The 25796-nt window shown below is 32.2% G+C and overlaps 2 protein-coding genes across 2 annotated transcripts; both read left to right on the top strand.

Annotated features, from left to right (window-relative positions):
• Positions 1–4222: 4222 nt before the first annotated feature.
• On the top strand, positions 4223–12872 carry LOC106708261 (WASH complex subunit 2). The gene is given in 13 exon segments (XM_045682587.1): positions 4223–4386; positions 4717–4821; positions 5300–5397; positions 6321–6408; positions 6706–6839; positions 7100–7188; positions 7395–7528; positions 7923–8036; positions 8399–8480; positions 8958–9212; positions 9263–10033; positions 10070–12115; positions 12527–12872. Coding segments are annotated over 12 exon segments (4005 nt in total). The 5' UTR covers positions 4223–4386; positions 4717–4722; the 3' UTR covers positions 12622–12872.
• A 3573-nt stretch (positions 12873–16445) lies between these two features.
• On the top strand, positions 16446–22752 carry LOC106707609 (ribosomal RNA processing protein 1 homolog). Its single transcript, XM_045682491.1, has 11 exons — positions 16446–16766; positions 17008–17087; positions 17292–17441; positions 17966–18068; positions 18178–18269; positions 18647–18823; positions 19732–19832; positions 20197–20352; positions 21152–21315; positions 21554–21657; positions 21829–22752. The coding sequence occupies exons 1-11, from the start codon at positions 16565–16567 to the stop codon at positions 22558–22560; spliced, it is 2061 nt and encodes a 686-aa protein (XP_045538447.1). The 5' UTR covers positions 16446–16564; the 3' UTR covers positions 22561–22752.
• The last annotated feature ends 3044 nt before the right edge of the window (positions 22753–25796 follow it).

Genomic DNA, 25796 nt, shown 5'->3' with positions numbered 1-25796 from the left:
TATCAAAAAATTGCACGACATCGTGCGAACGTTGTTAAATAATAAAATGAAAGGAAAATGTGTAATGGTTAAGTGCTTTGTTCCCATCATTGTGAAGAGCACGACTAGAAGCGAAACGCCATTAACGAAAGTACTCGATTATGTCTCTTGCACTTGCAACCCGTAATCATTCATCAATTCATCAGGAGAAAATGGACTTACAATCAATGCATATACCGAAGAAGAATCTATATCTATATATAAAAGAAAGTCGTGTTAGTTACACTATTTATAAATCAAGAACGGCTGAATCGATTTGACTGAAAATTGGTGGGTAGGTAGCTTATTAGAACCAGGAAACGGACATAGGATAATTTTTACCCCGTTATCTATTTTTTATTCCGCGCGGACGGAGTCGCGGGTAAAAGCTAGTAACTATAAAAACGATTACAAGTTTTACTTATCCAACTAGAAACAATCCTAGAAATTCTACTTAGTAGCTTTCTGTTATAAATATTATAGTTACAGCTTAACCAGAAAAATGGAAAACCAGTCATGGTGGCGTCACAATCGCTACATTATTACATCACTTTTTATAAATACGCAAAAATAATTCTATATGTTTTTCCCCAACATAGTGTGGTGTTTTTTTATTTCTAATGTCGTGGCTATAAGTCGTGTAAAATTTTCCATTTATTGCAGACCTTACGCCCCCATTGTATTATAAATCTATACTGAAGGCCTGTTTGCTACTGTAAGAATAAATTATTTGTACAACTAATCCAACACGTGCGCGGGGCCCGTGGCGACTAAATAAAGTTCTTTCAACTCCACCCTGCACTAGATTGTTTTTGTTCGTAAGTTTTGCAATAATACAGGTATGCTGGTGGCCTAGATAAAGAATGTTAAAAGACGCTAAGAAGAGAATTAACTTAGCAGTGATAACGCATGTTACAAATGATGTTCTATTTTAAATCCATAATGTCCATAATTGGATTATTCCAACACTGGATTATTACTGTCCATTGTTGGGATCTCTGTGTAGGGATGTTCTTTATTTGCAATATTTTATTGTAGTGAGTACTAAAATTAAATTAAACATTGAATACTGATTGAGAAAAGAGCTTTTCATTTACCTCCAAATCCCAAAGAATATATCTTGAAAAATGAAGAAATTAGAAAGCAAAAATTAAAAAAGTCGCTTGTACTGTCCATAACTGGTGACTTTACCTTAATTTGGACTCTTAGTACACTGGCGAAATAAATAAATCTCTATCATTTATTTAGCCAGTGTGCGAAGTGTTAAAATTAGCTTAAGGTTTTATTTTTAATTTCATATTTAAAGCAAATAATCTACATATATAAAAGAAAGTTGTGTTAGTTACACCATTTATAACTCAAGAACGGCTGAATCGATTTGACTGAAAATTGGTGGGGAGATAGCTTAGAACCAGGAAACGGACATAGGATAATTTTTACCCCGTTTTCTATTTTTTATTCCGCGCGGACAGAGTCGCGGGTAAAAGCTAGTTAATAATAAAACATTTATTTGCCAGCAATTCTTTAATAGTAAAGAGAAACTTTCACCTGCCTTGAAGTGATTCACGTAGGGTCAAAGTATTAAACTGAAGCGATATATTACCTGATATCTTTTATTTGATAAGTTTGTGCACGTTTGTAACTTAAATACTACACAAGTTTTAGTTAAATAAAATTTGTATCGATCAAGACTGGCTGCAAATATTGTTACGATAGCAAAACAAAAAAGCTTCGAATTTGAGTTTTTTTTTTTAAAGGGGCAAACGAGCAGCGGTTCACCTAAGGTATCCAAAGCAAAAGAAATAAAAGCAACCAAAGAGGTGTAACGTTTCCGGCCTTTTAAGGACTTCATTACTAGATATGTAAACCTTAATTCACAATATTTAGCTATATATTAAAATTTTATAAAAAAAAACTAAACTGCTTCTAACCTTGTACCACGTCGAAAATAAATCGTTCACTGCATTACAATTATTCTAGACTCTATTGTACACAGACTTTCAGTTAAAGATATAAAGTGCTTATTTGAATTCTGAGTCATAATTTAAATTATATTTAATTACCTACGCAATTTCAATATAAATCAGCTTTATTTTTATTACTGATTTAATAAAACGCGAACAAACCTGAAGGAAAGTCAAACGGTGTTGAATACAAAAACTATTAGTAGGTATATCTCCAATTGGCCAATTCCTTATTTTCCAAGGTTTAGGACACCTTTTATTTTTTCCATTTTTCTTAATGAAGCTCATTATCAAAAAAGAAACTAAAACATCGCTTCGTTAACCTGGTTTTACGTGACTCTATTGTATCGAAATCTTTACAATGTATTTTTTTACCTGTTCATTGGTAAAAACTAACATCAGTCGCCAATCACGTGCGACCCAAAATATCTTCACAATTTCGTTTACCCCGTGCTGTGATCAGATTACAAGGAATTTTTTTGTCGTTCTCTAACTGTGATGTGGTCAATGTTTTTCCTTTTCTGTTTCGAGATGAATTTTATATAATAATTATTCGAAAAAAAATTTGAATGTGGAATGCGTGAAAATCTGCAATAAAAACGTAATTAAAATAAATGATTAAAAAACTAATTTTTTAAACGTTTCAAATCAAAAAGGAACTATGTATTTACTTAAATATTACGTATAGAAGGAATGAAATGGGTTTTAAGACAGTAAAACTTTGTAGTTGAGCAACATGTGTGTTTCTGTATGTATGTATGTATCCAGTAATGTGGTAAGCTACGCAATAGGAGACTAGTCACACGACACATTATCATAGTATTGAACGGATATGATTGCTAATGGAAATTAACCGTGCTTCCTGTCATTCGCGTTAATATTCCCATAGAAAATATTGCTACACGACGCATTGAAAATTCAGTTCCATAATTTCTTATATAAGTTGAAGACCTAACAACGCAATACGCTTTACTGTTAACAACGCTAGGCGCTACCCAGTAACATTTATTACAGTTCGTAGGAGTCTTGAGAAAGAATACACAAAGTTTTTTTTTTATTTGCCACCATTAAAGTAATATTTTGCTTTAGTAATAACCACATATTTTACCAGTTCTATTTTGGTTTTTTGTGCTAAAAGCAGTTTATAATTGCTCCAAAATTTTCTTGTGCAATAACTTCTTTGCATATTTTTTATATTAGCCGAAGCTCCCGCAAACAGTGGTAGACCCCTCAACAACAATATTTGTTGGGTGCACGAATGAGCCGGGTCGACCGATGCAATACCACGACCACACAGAAGACTGGCGTGAAGTGGAAGCAATTCCGCGTTTCGTCTGATGAGTGTGGTCCTGGAGGCCTAATTTTAGTCCTCTTCTAGTCGTCCTCAGGAAAGGATGGGAAGGGTAAGTTTATTTGGCGGAAAAGGGGACGCATAGAAAGGGGAAATATTCTCTTTCTGGGCGTTCCCTTCTCCGTTGATTACAGGTAGGCAACGCATCTGCATTTGCGGATGTCTATGAGCAACGGTCGTCTCGCTATTTCGGCGAATTCAGGTGGCCGTTTGCTCTTTTGTCACCTATTGATATAAAAAGAAAAGATAGTTAGATAGTATAACAAGATATGTATGTCCTCAACCGATTTGATTAACGATTTTTTTTATAGTCTATAATCTGTTATAGTGAGCACTTAATTCGAAATTTCGCTAGCCTTTTTTTTTTTTTTTTTTTTTTTTTTTCGTGGGGAAATGCCTAACGCATACTTATCTGTCTGGGGAAAACTAAAACCCCACGGTGGCCGCCAACAAATTTCGCTAGCCTATCAGTTATTCTTTAAGCGCGGCGCGGTAATACGGCTTGGCAAGTTGAGAGACAGTTCTTTTTCTAACAGTATAGTATAACAAGAAATATCCTCAACCGATTTTGAATAATGGATTTAATTTTTTAAATTATAGTCTGTTGTAGTGAGCACCAAACATAAGTTGGCAACATTCCACATCCAAAGTGGATGTGTCAATGTCAATTAGTGTCAACTGACAACTGTCACCTGTATTTAAGGTACATTTTGACTAAAATCTAACAACATTCCTGTTTAATTTAAAAACATTTTAACCAATCAGAATAACATTTTATTCTAGCTACATTATTGGACATAGGAGTGAATTTATTACATTGGTTAATGAACACACTGTTTGAAATGTTTGAAGATTTTATAATATTTTGTGGAATAAAACCTAGTGAAACTAAAACTATGTTTGGTGAATTTTTAGTTTTCGTCTAATTATTTTTTCTGTCTTAGAAATGCATAGGATAGAATGTGTGTTAGTGGAAAGTGAATAACTTACTTATTTGAGATAAAATCGCTGCACAATACAAACTTTCTAACAGTAATGTTGTAAATTGCGTTGGTAAGTTTCACAAATAAATACTTAGATTAATTTAAATTTAATGTACATTGGAACATTTCCATGATTCTTGACAATTTTCAAACGGCTTTTAAAAACAAGTGGCAGGTCATTTGTGTTTAATGTTTCTAACCGAGATTATATTATTGACTGTTGATGAAATGAAAGCTAGGAAACTCCCCCTTTAGTGTAGGAAAGTAATGTTTACTGGGTTTTATGTGATGGAACTGTTATCAACAAATTAAGTATAGTCCCTTATAATTAATAATGTTTTAAGTATAAAAGTTCCAAATGTATGAATCCCATTATATACTGAGATAAATACATTTTCAGAAAACAATGGACAAATCTAACACTGAATCATTGCGCAGCATGGCTCCTCATTGGAGCCTTGCTGGAGACAAACAGCTTCTTAACATCTTACAAGATATTCACCAGGTAACATATTTTACTTAAAAAAAAAACTAGAACATCCAGATGGTTGTACCCTTATGACACTCAGCGGAAGAATATGAATCAAATGTCATCTACTACATCAAAATCTGTTTAGTTGTTAAATATAGATCTTATATATAAAATTCTCGTGTCACGGGGTTCGAACTTGAACTCCTCCGAAACGGCTTGACCGATTCTCATGAAATTTTGTGAGCATATTCAGTAGGTCTGAGAATCGGCCAACATCTATTTTTCATAACCCCCATTTAGTTTTTTTTAATTGCGCGCGGAAGGAGTCGCGGGCGACAGCTAGTTTACATATAAAGCCAGCAAGACATTAATCATCTTCACTCCTTTGGGTAAAATCAGAGATAACAACATGTATTCCTGTAGATGTTTTGGTAAACTTGGTTGATATGTGATAAATTGAATCTTATTACATTTATTAGTTGCAGTTATTATAAGCTATTTTCACTTGCAGAAAATAATGACCCATTGTCAAGAAACAAATACAAAATTGGAGGAAATGGCAAATGTTCTGGATGGTGCCAATATCGATATGCAGAATGTCAACAACAAGTAAATAAATAATTTTATTTTACAATGCATTTAATAGAAATAGAATGTTATATTTATTAGTAAACCGGAATCCATTGGAGAGAAAATCTGAAAGCTTTAAGTAGGTGGTGTTGGTATCAAGAGTGGTGTTATCTGTCAAATTTTATATATGTTTTCATTGCAATTTTAAGAAAAATGTATTCCTTTTTTTGTGAAGTTGTTGCTTACTTTGTATATAAATTGTTTTTATGTATATCTTTGGTATATTAAGTGCTACTTCCACTCTTGTTTATGTAGAAAGCTAAAGTGAGAAAAAGGCAGTTTCCCTCACCATAAAAACCCTAAACCATAGAAAAATTACAATTTATGCTAGAACTGATGAATTCCATAATATTTCTAGTAAAAAACTTTTTCTCGCATTAGTTAACAGTAGTTATTTTAAATTATTCAAACTTTCGTGAGACATTATTACTAACTTATATAGAAACGGCTAAAACACTCACGTATATATGTCCGGTGTCGTCACCGACTAGTTTCGAGCCACATCCACATACATCCACCTGACATCCTGATACACTCACCCTGATGAAGAGCCCCCGTAGGGCTCGAAACTAGTCGGTGACGACACCGGACATATATACGTGAGTGTTTTAGCCGTTTCTATATAAGTAGTTATTTTATTTTACAAAATCACTCTAATTATATATCTAAATTTTCTCAAAATAACTCAAATAATAATGTCAAATATTAATATGGCCGTCATGTATGAAATTCGACGTACCACTGTTTACTCAATTAAGACTTTCAATTGGAAGGAAGAAATATCAAGAAGTTTTTAAATTATTACAATAACATTTGCGTCTATGTATTAAACTGTAAATTGTCAAATTAACCTTTAACTCAATAGCCTAAATTATTATAATTATGTTTTAATAACCAAACAGGTTCATGGCCCTGAGCAATAGTCAATTTATTGAAAGTAGAGTTTATGAAGATGATATTATTGTTACTAACGAAGATATCAGAAATAAGGTAAGAGATTTTTTTTAATAACTAATAAATATTATATGATATAGATTTTATGTATTATGTAATTCTTAAACATAAAATAAGTATATAATAGTAATTATATACTTATTTTATGTTAGTAGTAGTAGTAACTAAAAAAAATATATTTTTTTAAATTCCTATGAAAATGAAAAATGAAAAATATTTTAGTACATTAAATTGTGATATATATATATATATAATTTTGTCTATGGTCGTATTGTATAGTATATTAGAAGTTATAAGGCGCTAGTAGGCAAAGACATGATTTTTGTTTCATAGCCTGTACCTCCAAAGGATCCAGAGACGGAACTGATGAAATTAAAACAGAGTCTCAAGACTCTGGAGTCAATGCACGAGTGTGTCAGAATACTGAACAGCGAAAGTGACTCCGATTCAGATGATGATGATGGCAGGTAACATAAGAAATTATATTTTTTAAAGTTTTATTTATGAACAATCTTACTAATATTATTATGCGAATGTATGGATGGATGTTTGCTTGAAGGTATCTCCGGAACGGATCACGGGCCTTTATGAAATTTGGCATAGATATAGATTATAGTCTGGAAGACCACATAGCTCATTATGTTTTTAATTCCGTGCGTACGGAGTCGCGGGCGACAACTAGTAAATAAATAATCATGTAATTTTAAGATGTAATATAACTTTTCAGAATGGTATTCAGACCTAAGGATCTGTACGCTCAGCGACCATTACCTCATATCATAGGATCTCAGGCATGGAAGAGGAAATGGCATGCTGGTATGTCTCATTTTATGAACTTTACCAATTACCCTCCACACTAGCCTAATTTAATTGTAAAGCTGTATCATTTTTTTTAATTTAATTTGTAAAACAATTAATATGCCTTTTATTTTAGGGGCATTTACAGAATTTCCCGGCATCTCCATTTAAATGACGTTTTGTTTTGGTTTTAAAATTAATTTGTATTATTTATTCTCCTGCAGGTCTCATACCAGAAGACAGTGATAGCGAAAGTTCAACATCGAAGGCGGCCGAGGCTGAACCAGACCAGTACTCGCAGTCAGAATCTGAGGAATCAGACATACAAACGGACAGACTGAATATACCACAGAGAACGGTAACATTTTACATATATATAAATAGAAAATTGAAGAAAATTTTTGTATTTATACTATTTATAAAAACTGAATAGGTTTTTCTGAAAATAGGTGGGGAGGTAACTTAACACCAGAACACGAATACCCGATTCCGTTGGACGTTACAAAGTTTTTTTTTAATTCCGCGCGGACAGAGTCGCGGACAAAAGCTAGTTGCTATTCTGATCTTTTTTCTTTAACCTTTTTTTATACTAGAAGGTGAAAAAGGAGTGTAAGTCACTTGGAGTCTTCAGAATAGCAAAATGCCAGCGATGATTTTGAGTACTACTGTCTTACTCTACTGGAATACTGTCTTAATATAAACCAGGCATCATTTTAATTCAATTTGTACATGTAATAAGATGATGTCTACAGATATCATCGAGCAGCTCTATGGTGGAGTCTGAGCCAAGCGCGCCGCCGCCGGCTGTCAGTCAGGCGCACATCGCTGCTGAGTTAGCACGAAAATTAGCCGGAAATTTGCCTGAGGTAGATATACAAAATAAATCCAAATATCTATTTTCTTATATATAAAATTTTAGTGTCAAAATGTTAGTTACCATACTCCTCCGAAATGGCTTGACCGATTTTATATACATATTCAGTAGGTCTGAGAATCGGCTACTATGTATTTTTCATACTCCTAAGTGATAATGGTTGTAAATTTGGGATAATCTGTAACACATAGGCTAATTATTTTTTTTTAACACCGCGCGGACGGAGTCGCGTGTGACAGCTAGCAACCTAATTCACAATAATTAGCACAATATATATTTTATATGAGTGTTTAAGTGACATTATCTAGTTATATATGTGATGTAAATCAATTAAAAAAACCTTAAACTATTCAGATTCCAGTGAGAACGCCGGAACCAGAAATAAAACCACAACCAGTTCCAGCACCCGTTTATAAACCACAAAAACCTCCAACTTGTGAGTTTTGTCATTATCTTGTTTTAAACCTAATTTAAAATCTATATATATAAATGAAAGTTGTGTTAGTTACACTATTTGTAACTCAAGATCGGTCGAACTGATTTAGCTGAAAATTGATGGGGAGGTAGCTTAGAACTAGGAGACGGACATAGGAACTTTTTTATTTTGTGTGCATTTTTTTAATACCGCGCGGACGAAGTCGCGGGTTAAAGCTAGTTAAATATGAATTTCAATCATAGACCATTGCTAATCTCAGTGCAAGTTATTTTTGAAGTAGTGGCGCCACTGTCGATAATACAGCCCGCTGATTGGCTAACGATATAACAATCGGTTGACATTTCAAAATAATGGCGGTAGTTCGAATTGATTATATTGTACGTGTTTTTTTAATCAATGTATTGTAACATTTAGTTATAGTTAATAAATTTTAAGTCAGGTAATATGTAATTTCTGAAATAAATATTTTTTTCATAGCTACAATATTCTTCGACGAACCACCACCTCTGGATGACACATACCAATCAGAAGGAGAGGATTACAACGACGAAGACGATGATATATTTGCTGAGTTGCACCAAAATAAACCAACTGTTAGTACAAATAAAGACCAAAGTCGTTTGAACGAAGATTTGTTTGGTGGCCTAAACAATTCTAGTAGTACTGTTGATGATTTATTCAAGTCTGGACAAAAAGAAACTATTAAACCAAACTATGAGGAAACTACTGAACGTGCTAAAGATAAGGTAATTTATATATGCCTTATTAAGTAGAGTATAAAGTCTAAATTGTCGTGGATAATTCTTATTTCTTTTTACAGAAACCGATAGGTGGAATTTCAGTTTTTGGATCTCTGAAAGGAACGGAAAGTATTGGAGCTTCGATATTAAAACGTAATCCACGCAAAAATTATAGTTCAGATGACAGTGATGAAGAAATGTTCAAAAGTACCCAAAAACCCATACATACTGGACATACTGAACCCATACCAACACAAGCTAAATCCGATATAAAAATAAATAAATCTAAAAATGAAACACAAACAGATATAATAGACAAACCAGAGACTAATGAAATGAAACCAGGAAAACCAGAAAGAGATATCTTAGACGATCTTTTCAGCAAAAATAAGCCTGGTCAAATTAAAAGTAAAGAAACAAAAACCAAAACCAAACAAGAATCAATTACAAAAGACAATAAAGTAGACCTTTTCAGTGACAACCTTTTCGATGATATTGATGACATTTTTACAGATAATATTAAAGTACCTATAAAAGAGGCTGATAAAAATGTAAAGTCAATATTTGATGATGATGATGATGGTGATTTATTTGCTAATGTTACAGTTGTTAGTAAAACGACAAATTGTTCCAAAAATACTGTTGATGAAGCAAAAGATTTATTTGATAGCGACAACGATGACTTGTTTTCAGATATTCCTATAAAAACGTCTAACATAGAACCTTCTATAAACAAAGTTGATAATGTAAATAAAATTGATAATAATGCAATTAGAGATAAGAAAAATGTTATAAGTATTTTTGATGAGGATAGCGATGATGATATATTTTCTAATGTTCAAATAAAAGATGAAAATATTTCTAATGATAAAGAAAGCAACAAACAAACAAATAGTATAGAAAGTAAGGAATTAAAATTAAGTGAAGATGATGATAATAACAATCTATTTTCTCAGAGCACCTTAACTACACTTAAAAATGATGTACGTAATGATAATCTGGTAGAAAATAAATCTACAGAAAAGCTGGAAGCTGATTATGAAATTAAAAATAAAATAAACCAGAACAGCCTTGCAAATAGTCATAATGTATTCTTGACTCCACAAACCACACAGCAAACATCAGAACAAAGTCCAGCTTTATTTGATGACGATGAAATTGATGAATTATTTACAAATAAACAGAAAAAAGAAACGGCTGTGTTAGAGGAAGATACCAATCCCATAAATACAAATGATGAAAATAAACAAACCATAGAAGAATTGAATCTTCAATTCTCAGAACCTGAAGTTACTGAAAGAAGTAAAGATTTGGAAGAAGAAAATGTGCATTCCTCTTCTGAGGTAGCACCAGATTCTCAAACTGTAAAGGATGACTCCTTATCTATCAAGAATGATTCAGAAATTCATGAAAACAACTCTCAAAATGATCTTGAAATTGAACGTGACAGTGACATATTTGCTACCAAAATGGAAAATACTGCTCTACCATCACTACCCACACGACAGTCTCCCGAATCAGACGTTTTCAATGATATATTTACCGATGTACCACCGGACTTCGAAAAACCGAAAGAACCTAAAAAGAGTAAAAATGTCAATGCACTTTTTGATGATGATTCCGATGACGAAGCTTTATTTTTCAAAAAAGATGATGTAATATCCGACGAAAAACCTGACGTTAGTTCTACTGTTAAAGGTGATAATTTGTTCAGGATATTTAGTGATGAACCTCCGGCTATCGATATAGATTTTCCGCCAGAAATTACAAATGAAATCAGTGAACCAGAGTTGCCAAAGCAAGTTTTACCCGAAGATCTTGATGAATTGAGCAACCAACAACCGATTATTAATGATGAAAATCAAAGAAATGACTTCAAAGAGAAAGAAATCAATGAAAAAGTTAATAATGATATTGACGATAGTAAAAAATCTATTGGAAAACTCAAACCTATGAATCTAAATATAAATGTTAATACATTATTACCTGGTGCTTCTCCAAAGAAGTCTAAACCTATCGAAGAACCTGATGGACTAGTTGTATCCATCCCAGATAAACAAACCAATACAGAAGAAACAGTGTCAACGCTTGTGAAATCTGTCAGTTTCGAAGGTGACGCGGATTCAGAGCTTCTTAACAATAAACTGTCTAAAGAACGAGCTAAAATTCAAGTGAAAAGACGTCCATCAACAAGAAGAGCAAGGCGAGAGGCTGTTAAGAAATCCGGCATCGACTTCGGCAGTACAGATTCAACGGATAACTCAAGTTCAATTGACAGTCCAAAAAGTACAACTAAAACAGTTGATATTCCAAAGGAAACTCTTGAAAAAAGTACAGAAAAAGATGTTAAATCTAAAGTTGTATATATTTTAAACGACGAAGATATATTTACGAACATTAAGACGGATAAAAATGACAGTGATAATGCAAAAATTCAAACTTCCAATGAAAATTTGCAAGTTCCTGTGAAGAATACCACTGTTATTTCTAATGATGACGACGACATATTTAAACAAATTAAGTCTACTAAAGTAGAAAGCAATTCTGCTAAATCTTTAAATAAAACAGAAAACCAACAACAGAAAATCGAAAAAGAAAGTATAAATACATCAATAAAAAGCGAAAACAACCCACAAAAAACAACAAAAAGTAAAGCATCTATTTTTGATGATATGAGTGATGAGGAAACTGAATTATTTTGTAATAAAAAACCAATTGTTACGAATACTAAAAATATATTTGGAACTGATAGTGACGAAGAACTTTTTGGGAACAATAGCAAGAAATCTGTAGAAACTATAGTAGAAAAAAAGCCTAATATAAAGGTTGATGTAAAGAAATCGCTATTTGATGACGATAGCGGAGATGACCTCTTTGGTGGTGGAAAGAGTACAGGTAAATTATTTTATTTTTATTTTCTAGAGGCAAATGAAATAATGGCAACCCTGATAACAACTGACTCACTTACTTTTTTATTTTTGGGCAATAATTACATATTTTTAAAGGTAAAGTTTATTTCTTAATTAATTTGCCAAAAGATATCTGGTATATCATACTAATCTTATTAATATTATAAATGCAAATGTTTAGATAGATGTATGGAGAAGTAGTACATACTGTGCCGACCCTCCATAGGGATAAGGTCAGGTTGAAGATGATGATGTTTAGATAGATGGATGGATGTTTGTTTGAAGGTATCTCCGAAACGGCTCAACAGATATTGATGAAATTTGGCACAGATGTAGAACATAGTCTGGAAGAACACATAGGCTACTTTTTTTTAATACCATATTTGATTTATTTCAGGAAAAAGCATATCAATAAAAACTAAAGAAATTAAACCAACGAAAACAGAAGCAGTAAATGAAGATCCTTTGTCTTTGTTTTCTGATGACGATTAACATCTGCTTAGAATTTTACATTCATAGATGTGCCCGAACAAATTAAATAGTCAACACTTTCACTGCTGCCGATGTGTAGCAAGTTCGTTTTAATAATAAAACGTGGTGTAAAAGGTGTTAACGAAGTGTTATAAATCTTCAAATATCTTGACGGCTCAAGGACTCAATGTTCCGAGCCGCTAAGATGTTTGAAAAATATTATACAGTTGTGTTTACTACTTAAGCGAATTAATGCAGGCAATTTAATAGTGCCAAGGTATTAAAAATAATTGAATTGTCTATTGTTATATAAAATTTAACTATTTTTAAGATAAAAATCATCTATAGTAAACTTAAGTGCAATTGTCAATCATTCCATTAAAACAATGAGATTTATTAATATATTTTATATAAAAAAATATATTATATTATTGTAAATAGTTGCTGAGGCGATTATATTTGATTTAATTTTAAGTGGTATTGGGCAAATTGGCTTTAATCTTTTTTTTATTATTAATATATTTAAAATGGTATTTTCTTCGATTTAGAGAAATAAAAATCATTTTAAAAATTTATTGCTTGCAAATGTTTCAACGATCTCGAATTTTTGTCTATTCTTTATACAGTTCAAATAAATGCACTAAATTTATTTTCTAAATTAGGATTTGATTTTGTTAACTTATTATGACTACTCACAACTTTACATAAAACTATTTAAATGTAATTTTTATGAAGAATGTTGAACAATTAAAGCAGAAATTTTAACATATAACACGTAAAAAAGTACAATAATAGACAATAAATGCCATTCTTATGTATAACACTTTCTGTTTTTAAAGTAAGTGCAACCATAGATATATAACTTATAAATCGAGTGTTGCAAGTGTTGACTTAATTAAGAGTCGATTTTCGAAATGTCATATTGTATTATAAGAGATAACACTGAGGAAATTTACCCAAACAAAAAGCCTCCGGAGCACCTTCTCTCGCCTCACCTTTGTTCTCTTATTTAAGTGTGAAAACCAATAAATGTTTATTGTACATGTTCAATACAAATTGATCCATTTCGTACATAAAAAACTATTAAGGAAGTGAAAAATTATTTAAAATTTAACATCAGTTTCCAATCTTGAAATATCAGTAAAAACATATTGTCTCGGTTTAGTTTCAAGAGAACAAAAGGGTTTATATTATGTTTGTGTATGAGATTCATTAGTGGAAACAAACGGTTATGATAAAATGATAATGCAAGGATTTTAGTTTTTTGGTCCTTTTACAAAAGTTTCATGTTCTTTCTTCCAGTCTTAAGAACCCTGCTTCAAAGTTTATTTACTTTTTAAAATTGTTAACCTATGTGACTAAAAGGTTCTATACACAGTTATCATGTCTACTCATTATCCAAATTATTACCGATTTTATTTTTATTTCCGTATATTTTTCCTGTTCACTTATACAACAAATTAACTGCGATACTGTTATTGTTTAATTATGTGATTATTATAACTGAATTTACTACATAAAGTGCCTGTATTTTTATGAAAAAGCTGTACGGTTTTGTTGATAATAAACGTTGCTTATTGCTCTATTATTTTTTTAATCACTATTTTATTGAAATATCAAAGTCGTCATCGATACAAGCATCAAGATTGCCAAGTTTACAAATTGGCAATCTTATCTAATATATAAAATTATCGTGTCACAGTTTTCGTTGCTATACTCCTCCGAAACTGCTTGACCGATTCTCATGAAATTTTGTGAGTATATTGAGTAGGTCTGAGAATCGGCCAACATCTATTTTTCATCCCCCCCCCCCATTTTTTAACTGCGCGCGTACGGAGTCGCGGGCGATAAAGCGCGGGGAAAAATAAAGTGTGTTTTGCAATTCTCTGAAGATCAGGAAGACAATAATTGTTTCTGCTAACTAGCGTTTGGAATACGTAAAATTAGTAATCCTGAATGATATTTAATTCAATAATATATTGTTATATGGCAAAAAGATTATTACCTCGAAAGGAAAAAACGGACCCTGAAAAATCAATTTGTTGTCCATCGTCTTCTGCTTTTTTATTATTTTTTATTTTCTTTACTTTGAAATTTCCATGATTTAAACAAAATTCCGACTGAGATGAATCCGAATTACAAAATAGTAATGTTGCCTTTCACCATATAGAATGAAAAAAAGTTCATTTAAACTTACTGTCAACAAGTCTATGACACGGTAATAATAATACCGTGAGTGAGAGAGATACAGTTATACCCAATTCCTGTGACGTGACAAAGACAGGGATAACTATCTTCTGTCCCTTTCTGCGTACCAGGCTTTGGGGTTTGTTTGGAACAAAGGTTGTCCCCTACAAACAACCTAGGTTGTCCCTAACAAAGTTTGACATTCGTGCTATTTTTCGAAAATTGTGAGTACTTAGTGGCTGTAATTGTGCAAAAATATTTTGATATTACAGTTTTAGTGAGATCAAGTGTATAAAACATGGTATACTGCTGTATTGTTGGTTGTAAAAGCCGTAGTCAGCGAAAATAGAAAAACATAACCTTTCAATCGTAAGTACTGCAACTACGCACTTATTCACATGTATTCATACAAAATAAGGAAGAAAATACAAACTAGTTGTTTTTTACAGTCTTTGTAATAACTAATATGTTAAAATACGGGTAAAATTAGCTAAAATAAAATAGTATTTTTCGAACATTATGCGCCCAAACGCAGATGTCATTTGTGTCAAATAATATACTGTAGATCTGGGAAACAAGCGGCCATATTAAACTTCTTTTCAAATTGGTTGGTTATTACCCGTAAAAATAATACCACCATCTTGTTGTAAAAATTACCCTGAATTTAGGGGAAATAAATTATAGTATGTATAATGTATATAAATGAAACAATTCACATTTTTTATACTATTTTCAACAGATTTCAAAAGGAGTTTTTAATTCTGGTATATGCTGTGTTTTTAAATATTTGATACTTTCTTATCCCGTTGATTTTAAAGAGTATGCTTTTTAATTTGTCTCATGTAAATTTTGTTTCTTAGAAATTACAATCAAAATAGTTTAATATTAAGTAGTTTTACATGTAGTGTTCACTGTAATGATATACAGAGTAATTTAAAATTATATGACTATAATATTGGTATGTTTTTTGTAGCTTTTTATGAAGACTTAGGGCTTCGTGCATATCGAAGAAAAATAGGACATCGTTTGAATGCTCGTCTAATGGACCTAAGACTGAAGAGATGCCGCGCTTTGTTGAAGCGGTACGCGGGAAAAAAATATCGGGAAATTCTTTTTTTGGAGTCACTCAAGACATCCTTGATTAAGGCAGCCGCCGATATTGACATGGACCTCGTTCGTGCTGTGATAGACAACTGGCCGAGCAGATTGAAGGCCTGTATTCAAAATCACGGATGTCATTTTGAATAAACTTTAGTGTCATAAGAATCTATGTTTTGTTAAGTTCAATTTGGTATATAAATGGTCACATAATGAATAAACTTGTTTCAATTATTTTATATTAAACATGTGACAGAATTTATGACCTGACTAAGTATTACTAAAAAAATCTGTTTACGTAATCTTAGTCACATAAACAAAAATTACGCATTGTTTTTTATATTTATTACGTTTATTAATTACAATTTAATTGGGAATATATAAATTGGTCTATATTAAATTATATCGTAATTATTCATTTTCGGGACAAAACAAATAACTGGTAACCCCAATCCTTTTACATATATATAGGTATAGTCTATAGTACTCTCTATCTGTCCCTTACGGGTGAACGCGCATGCCATATCTATATAATTCTTCATCTGAGACTGTCAAAAACTAAAACGTCAGTTGTTTTTCAAATAACCAAACTCGTGTGAGTTTGAGTTGTCCCGTCATAAATTTATAATTGCGTAGTGCACTTAGGGATTTATTTAATAACGTTATAGTAACTTTTACAATGAAAACCAACAACAAGAAGAAAACTAAGAAACAAAAATCCAAGAAAAGGCCAATTGTAAAGAATAAAAAAGAGCGTATTCTTGTCATAGCGCAGGAATTCAAATTCGCGAAATTACTATCGTCTAACGAGAAGAAAACACGAGATCGTGTACTGAAAGCGCTAAAGAAATGGTTACTTAATTGCTTCGAGAAAGGATACGGTAAGTTAATTTGATTATTTGGTGTTAATGCAGTAAACATGTGAGGTTGTTAAACATAACCTCAAAAACAAACTAAGGATCTGTCACAAAACAGTTTCATTGTATTTAGTAAACCATTTAATACAAAATAGTTTTTATGACCTTAAACAAGTTAAGGCAGAAATATGAGATACGGAATCAACTAAAAGTATTGTATAAAAATTGGTATACACATCAAAAAATATTATTGTGTAAATTGCAGAATTCAAAGAGGATGACTTCTTCAGAGTGTGGAAAGGTTTGTTTTATGCTGTATGGATGTCGGACAAGCCATTAATACAGGTACACCAATTGTTTAGTGATGTTTACCTTTGTATGCCTAATTAACAAAAACTTAAAATAACACTAATTGTTAAAAACTAGCAATTTAACAATTATAACCTTCCTTAATGCCTTTTACATTAACCAATTACTAAACATTAATATAATTTTATTAAAACAATAAGTCTATATGACAAAAATTTTATAATAACTCAAATTTTGCAGGAAGAACTATGTGATAATATAGCTGGCATATTAGATCTGTTCCCTCCGGAGCAGATAAAGAATGCAATCCTCATGACTAAGGCGGGCTTCAAAATGTTGGCTACAGGGTGGTACGGAATTGATCAACATAGAATTGATAAATTTATGATGGTAAGATATACAAAATTACAAATACATGTAGATAGAAACACATTTTTAACAAATAAACTAATTTAGTCTGTGTCACCTAAATTAGTATTTTACGCTTTTTCAAATCAAGGTCATTGTGAAGCACTATTTTTCCGGAAACTAAAAAATTCCTCATAAAAAATGTCTAACTTATATAGGAACGGCTAAAACACTCACATATATATATCTGGTGTCGACACCAAATAGTTTCGAGCCCATCGGGGCCCTTCATCAGGGTGAGTGGGACTGGTTATTATTTCGCGGATGCGGCCCGTCGCTCACAGTTTTAGCTGTTCCTATATAAGTTAATGATAATGTCTCACGAAAGTTTTAATAATTTAAAAATTTCTTCATTTAAAATTTCAATTGACTTCAATAATTTTCACAAAATTAAAATATGTTAAATTTTTAAAATAGTTTAAAGGACAGAAGAATTGACGTATGTTAGCAAAGATTCATTCTTGATTTGAAATTGAATATCAATTATTAATATTCTGTATTTGCAGTTGGTACGTAGATATTTGCGAGGTAGTTTACGTTGTCTCTTACGATGCAAATGGAGCATAGAAAGTTGCAACTCCTATGCGGAAATGTTGAGTGCAGAGGATGGTACAGTATTTTTGTTCTGACTACTTGATATATGTAACTTTGTATACATTTTAACCATAGACTAGAAGTTTATTTTTTTAATTTAATTTGTGTATATTTAAATTTACAGGTTTATTAGCAATTAAAACACCATCATATGCTCGGAATGCTGTATCCATTATACTTCACTTTATTGATTGCTTCCTCGAAGAGTTGGCTAAGGTAAATTATTAGTATTTAATAGTCTAAATAAAAAAAAAATGGGACCCATCTGCAAGCAATACCTTTCAATTGAAATAATTTTTATCAAAATCGGAGCACCAGGGGCAGAGCTTCGCGGTAACACACATAAAAAAATAGTCGAATTGATAACCTTATTTTTGAAGTCGGTTTATAAGGTCACGTAAAAACGGGCAATGACCAGTGGCATTGTATTATGCCGAAGCATCAAATTTTCACAGGTTATTGCTTTAAAAAACTAAGTTCTTTTTTTGTTAGTTAAATGAAATTACGTTTTCATTAACATAACTAAAAGTTTTATTGGTTCATTTAATTTTTTTAATCAAAAATATAATTCTATAGCATCAGACTATTTACAGGTATCGCAAGGCAAGATTCCTGACGAGAGTATAGTATGCCTGCTGCGACCGTTCTGTTTGCTGGTGTGCGGTGGTGAGGCGGCGGCGGTGAGCGGCGCGCGGGCCCTGCTCACCACACTGCTACGCCAGTCGGACCTCGGCCTGCAGTATGCTGCCAAGGAACAAGTCTGGCAACGGGTATGTACAATTTCTTAGTCTCTTTAAAGGTTTCTCTTTACTCACTTGCCTCTCTCCCATTTTTGAAAGTGACTGTTTTCTATGTAACGTTTAAGATCTTTTATAATTTACTAGCTTTTACCCGCGACTCCGTCCGCGCGGAATAAAAAATAGAAAACGGGGTAAAAATTATCCTATGTCCGTTTCCTGGTTCTAAGCTACCTGCCCACCAATTTTCAGTCAAATCGATTCAGCCGTTCTTGAGTTATAAATAGTGTAACTAACACGACTTTCTTTTATATATATAGAGTAGAGTAGAGTGGCTAGTCTCTCGGTATTTTACAGGCTGCATTTTGGGGAGTGTGCGCAGGAATTACACGATATAATTCCACCATCACCATTCTACCATCGGACGTTCAGACATACGGCTGGAATCCATCCTTATGTAGTAGACGTGCCACGCGTTCGAACGAAAAAGTTTGAATCATCGTTTCTTGTGCGTACTGCTAAGGATTGGAATAAGTTGCCGGCGTCAGTTTTTCCGTCCAAGTACGATGTGGGGGCCTTCAAGAGTAGAGTGAATAGGCATCTACAAAGCTAGCGCGTACCATCTTTAGACCACATCTTCACCTCACCGGGTGAGATCGTGGTCAAGCGCTAACTTTTCCAATATAAAAAAAAAAAAAAATATATATATATATATATATAGATTTATCACATGGATGATACTAGTATCTAACATATATAGATGTTACCCGTAGGTTTCTGAGACTAACATCTCAATTTAATATATTTTGTTATCTATTTTTTGTCTAAGGTAATTTTGATCGATCTTTGTCTATTAATGTGTTAAAATAACACTAGAACGATTCGATGCTGCACACAATATTTGCACGATGATAATGAATATGTTTTAACATTAATTTCAGATGGGTTGTCCCCCGGGCGGGCCGGAGGCTTTGGAAATGGTGATAGAAGAAGGTGATGAAGACAATGATGATAATGACGAAGATGATGATAAATCTGAAACGTAAGTTAAACATTACAAAATATTAAATACTTGAATAATATAATTACACTTTTCATTTATTAGTGTTAATTTTTACTGTTCAAATATTAACAACAAATAATTAGTATATATATATATAATAAAGTCGTGTTAGTTACACTATTTATAACTCAAGATCGGTCGAACTGATTTAGCTGAAAATTGATGAGGAGGTAGCTTAGAACTAGGAGACGGACATAGGAACTTTTTTATCTTGTGTGCATTTTTTTTATTCCGCGCGGACGGAGTCGCGGGTAAAAGCTAGTTTAATATAGAAAAGGTTGTTTTTATTAGTGTTAGGACAATATTAACAACATTGAGACTTATAAGTCAGTTTATCTTTCAGAGCTCCGACTTTAGACCCTCGAGCGGGTAAAGTGAATGTGGAGTTGGCACAGCTGCCGGTGCCGGGTGCGCTGCTGGCGGAGGAGCTGCGCCGGTTGGCGGACACAGTTTGCCGCACACCCAAAGCATACAAACGCGCCAAGACCTGCATAGATCGGTAGGTGTGCTTCGCTAAGTTTCCACAAATGAATTTAGATGGTTACTGCTGACTCTACAGCCCTTTTTATACAAGGCGACAATTTCATAGAGGTTCATACACAACGCTCGTCGCCGACATTTGTTTCTAAGTCCAAAAGTCTCTGCAATTTTCAAAATGGCGGAGCAAATCTATTAGTCGCTATGTCTGTACTGCTAGAATACGACTCACGTCGACAATTCAACATTGTATGTATGGAGCGCTCGCAACTCGATACTCGCGACAACAAGGATATGATTCTCTAACACTCTTGTTTATTTTATTTATCTTATTATTTTTAAATATTCGTCAAGTTCAAAATTGTATAATTTATGTAACTGAAGTTCTTATTAGTGTTTATATTTATTTTAAACTCCGTCCGTGCGGAATAAAAAATAGAAAACGGGGTAAAAATTATCCTATGTCCGTTTCCTGGTTCTAAGCTACCTGCCCACCAATTTTCAGTCAAATCGATTCAGCCGTTCTTGAGTTATAAATAGTGTAACTAACACGACTTTCTTTTATATATAGATATAAGATGTATTTCAATTTTAAGTTTTTAATGTAAAGAATAAGAAATATTAAATATTTAGTAAGATAGGAAAAGTAATGGCCAGAGGTCAAGGGTAAGCCAGGGGAGGAGTGTGCGACATAGTGCTGCCATAAAAATTAAGATATGATTCATTTCGAAGATTTAGGTTGTCTTGTGTATGAAGGTGCTAAGTGCAAAGACAATTATTTTTTACTATTACTTATTTTAGTAATTAATGTATTTCATCAGTTTCGTACAATTGAGCAACAACGTGTACCCGCTGCGAGTCAAAGATACGGACTTCCTGGCGGACGTAGAGGAGGCGGTATTACCTAAGCCTGTGGAAGCAGCTAAGCAACTGAAGGACTTGGAGAAACGACTGGCCACCTCCGCTGATGAACTGGCATTGAGAGGTCAGCAGTAAATTTTTAGAAAAAAGTCTTTAGTGTAATATTTCTTTTTTGTATTAATTGGTTTGGAGTAAAGACATGTTTCATGCTTAGTCTTTTGCTACAGATCTTTTTTTTTATTAGTGTCATCAATATAGTAAAAGAAGATTTAGATTTCAATGATAAATTGCATTGTTTATTGTTTCATTCTAAAATAAAACATGTTGCAATGTTTCATTAATATTGACTATTTTTTTTTCAGGTTTAAGTCGCAAACACCGAAAACGTCTTTTAGCGAAAAGCCGCGCAGGACTGAGTATAGTCGAGGATGTTGTAAAACCTGACGAAGTGCCAATGGAGTCTACTGTAAGTTTTTGTTGACTAGTAAAAAATTGTATTATGAATTAAATCTATTCCCATAATATAAGGCATAATTTTTTTTTTAAGTCAGGACAAACAAAAAAAATATACGACCAGAAAGGAATGGAAAGTTTCTTAGAATTGTGTAAATTGTTTTAAAAATATTGTATGTTACAGAATGGAGATGAAACAAAGTCTGATGACAAACAAAAGAAAGAAAATAACACATCTAATAAAAAACCTGCAAATAAAAATAAAAAGAGGCCAAACAAGAAACGTAAACTTGAAGAGCAAACAAATAAAGTGGAAAATGTTAAGAAAGTAAAAATTGATAAGAAAGATCAACAAACACAAAAACAATCTGACATAAAAATAGCTACAGCAAAACTGAATGGTGAGTCTAAAACGAAGCAAAAACTAAATAAAAATGATATTAAGAAAATAGAAGTTGATAAAGACAAAGAGAAAAGTAAAGACAAGACTCAAATAGCAGTGCCTAAGAAAAAAGAACCTTTAGTTGTTAAGGACAATAGTAAAAATAAAGCAAAGCCAACAATCATAAGTGAAAAGAAAAATACACAAGCGCAAAAAGTAAAAGAGAAACCTTCAGAAAAACCTATAAAAGCTACTTTAGTAGTTAACAAAGTGAAAAATAATAAAAATAAAATATCACCAAAGGGTACAAAATCAATAAATGCAAAATTATCTTTAAATACACCGAAGAAAGTTAAATTTGTTTTAAAAAATAATGGCGCTCAAGCACCTGTGGATTATTACAAAAGTGTGAAACAGAGTCCCAATATACCTTTTGACAGCAGCAAGCAACCGATAAAAACTAACCTCAAACCTTCCACACCGTCACCAATCAATCCGTTCTTTAAAAAAAAATTAAGATTAGGTAAAATATGAAACCAAGATAGTAGACATTTCTTATTTCCATGACTTAACGATGATTTCATTTATTTAAGTCTTAAAAGTTGATAGCCTATGTGGAAAATTTTAAATATAACGATTAGGTAATTCTTATGTTTTTGGACTGTTATTTCAATATTTTCAAGTTTTTGTATATTGATACGACTGTAATCAATTTTTTTGTCGTGGAAATTAAGTTTTTACTTTAGTGTTTCGAGCTATAAACTAAAATATAAACGTCTAAAACACTCACGTATGTCGGCACGGCACATCCGGTGTCGGCACCGACTAGTTTTAAAACCATCATGGGCCCTTAATCAGGGTGAGTGGGATTTGTATTATTTCGCGAACGCGGACCGTAGATCATTAAGAAACTAGTCGGTGCCGACACCGGACATATATACGTGAGTGTTTTAGCCGTTTATATATTACTTTATGATAATGTTTCGTTAAAGTTTTAATAATTTAATTAAAGCAATATTTTAACTAAAATATTAATTTAAATGAATTTGTAATTATTGCCACAATACATATTAAAAACACACATCATGCTAAAAAAAACTAAGTGAATCAAAATTACGGTAGTATTGCTGGAAAATAAAAATAAGCAAGTATTATGCATATTTATGTTGGAAAATGTGAAAAATGTGTAATTCAATGGAATTACATATTTTTCAACAACGTAATTGGGTTTCCAATGTCGAAATGTAATGTCAAACTTTTTTCAATAGACAAATCACAGCCAACAATATGTTTGAAGTATTTCTGGAGTGGAATTCCACAGTTATTGTCTTTTTACGAAATTAAATTGCAATTTATACTATGTACAATGTAGTTCCTCTTTTATTATTGCTTCTAAAAATTGTAATTTCTATTATGGAATAACTTTTAAACACATTACAAAGAACGAAGTTTCGTTTTCCTGTTGTTTGTGATTGACATATTTTGTTAATGTTAATCTTCATTACAGGTTTAGCTGAATTGTTATAAAGGTTATAGTTTTGTATTAAATGAATTTCTTAAACTTTCTCAGTGTTTTATTTCAAATCTGTGGGCCTATTAGAAATATTTGTGGCAATCGAAATCTTATCAATATCGACGATAACAATATGAAGGCGACTATCACAAACTTGTGCTAGGTACACAGATGTGCTTTATTTAGGAGGTAAAGGTAAATAAAACGAGCATTTTATAACCGTGTATATAATGTATGGTACTATGCATCCATTCGCTTCAGCGCTATATTTACAACTAATATTTTACAGGTGGTCATCTCTTACATTAAAGTCGCAGGAACAAAATATGACCATAGAGTCATTTACACTATATAACCCCTCCATATTTATAAATTCATGAATTGTCACTAAAATAAAAAAATATAACTCATTTCAACATACCAAGAGTCTATGGTCAATTTGATTCCATTGTGGCAACACTACTTTAAAAAAAAAAATAGGACGACCACAATTTATTATGCAATTTACAAGTCGACATTTTCGTCGTACGCACGATTCAGGGAACAAATCTATCACATGTCAATATTTACAACTTGATAAGTAGCAAATATACAAGACAGCAATTATTGTATTCACTACCCAGCAAATGGCTCAGTCATTCTATATGCATTTCATTAGGCCTGTAAAGAAAAAAATCTTTTACATTTATAATCTACAGCAACTATCTCGAGTAACCTCGGTCAGTCGTGGCCCAATATCTAACCTCTAACAATCAACATCCATATAAATTCACTTCTCATAAGCGTATAAATGAAGTTATTACATTTATTTTTGTTTGAACAACACTATTATTTCTAGAACAATCTCCATTACTTTAAAGATTTCATTCACTTCAATACTCAATGAGGAGATGTACCGTTGGTTTTTGAGACCTAAATCTCCGTATAAAAAACAGAAATAACAATAAGTTTTAATCGGAGATTTTTGTCTTAGAAACCCACGGCTAGAACACTTCGTATTTTAGACATAGGTATGAGGCTGAATTTAATTTTAATTTGTGATCTTAACACTTTGTGATGCAATAATTGTGTGATCTGATTTTAATATCTTTATAATGCAGATTGTCCTAGAATTTAAATTCATATCTACTCACTACAAATTGCATGCTAATAAAATATCGAATATATATATGTACTTAATTTCTCAACAATATATAAGTTTCTCTTTCATTCAAACATCACGTTTCCACACACACGACGAAAAGAGTTATATCTATAAATCTAAGATGTAACTCTTTCCGTCGTATGTGTTGTCACTTTATAACAGACCGACAGGATCACATTGATTATGGCCACGGATAAGGAATCTTCAAACTATGTAATACTTTATTCATATAGTTTATGTATAACTATAGATATAAACTGAATTCAACACCGATAACAAAGCTTGTGCGGAACTGTGACACTTGTATTCACATGTCTCTGTTTTGTCAAAAAGGAATGACAATGTGTGTCAATACAAGAGTCAAAACCCACATAGTCACAAGACAGTTGACATGTATCTGTCACTCATCTGGTTTCCTTATACTTTTGTGTAGACTGTGTAAAACACAAATATATAAAATTCAACTAAAATATTACATTGTTGACGTCATTAAATTTACAGACATTGCTACTAAATATTAATTATCTTTGACTGTAAACAAATTTTAAATTGCCATAGTTTTTTTTTAATGTAACGTGTTATACACATTTGATATAGTTTACTTCTAACGTTAATTTAATCAAGTAGGTAGAAAATACCTTCCCTGCAAAGATCTTTACTGCGCTAGTCTGTCATTAATACAGTCGAACCTGGAAAAGCGAGAAACCTCTATAGGCGAGAAAAATATTAAACTCTCGCCCATCCAGGTTCGGTTGTATTTAGTGTGCGCATATTACGCGCTTAATAAATCATGTTACACATTTAGGCCATTCTTTCCAACAAATGTAACATAAATAATTTTATGTAATAATAATTTGTACGCTTCATTTTATCTAATAAATTTAATTGCAACATTCAACAATGCATTTATATGAATTACTTTGATTGTATAAAAATTAAACACTTCCGAAGCGACCATATAAAAACATTGTCAACGCATTTACCTCTTAAAAAAAACAACGATAGCTATTATTTTAAAGGTATTTTAAGAGTGAAAACTCAAAGAAATATCAAGTATTTTCAATTCACAGGCCACTTAAAACCTTAAAACTGGTATGAATTATAAATATTTGA

Source organism: Papilio machaon, chromosome 19, assembly GCF_912999745.1.
Source record: "Papilio machaon chromosome 19, ilPapMach1.1, whole genome shotgun sequence".
Taxonomy (NCBI): domain Eukaryota; kingdom Metazoa; phylum Arthropoda; class Insecta; order Lepidoptera; family Papilionidae; genus Papilio; species Papilio machaon.
Note: the sequence above shows the minus strand (reverse complement) of the source record. Positions and strands in the feature narration are given on the sequence as shown.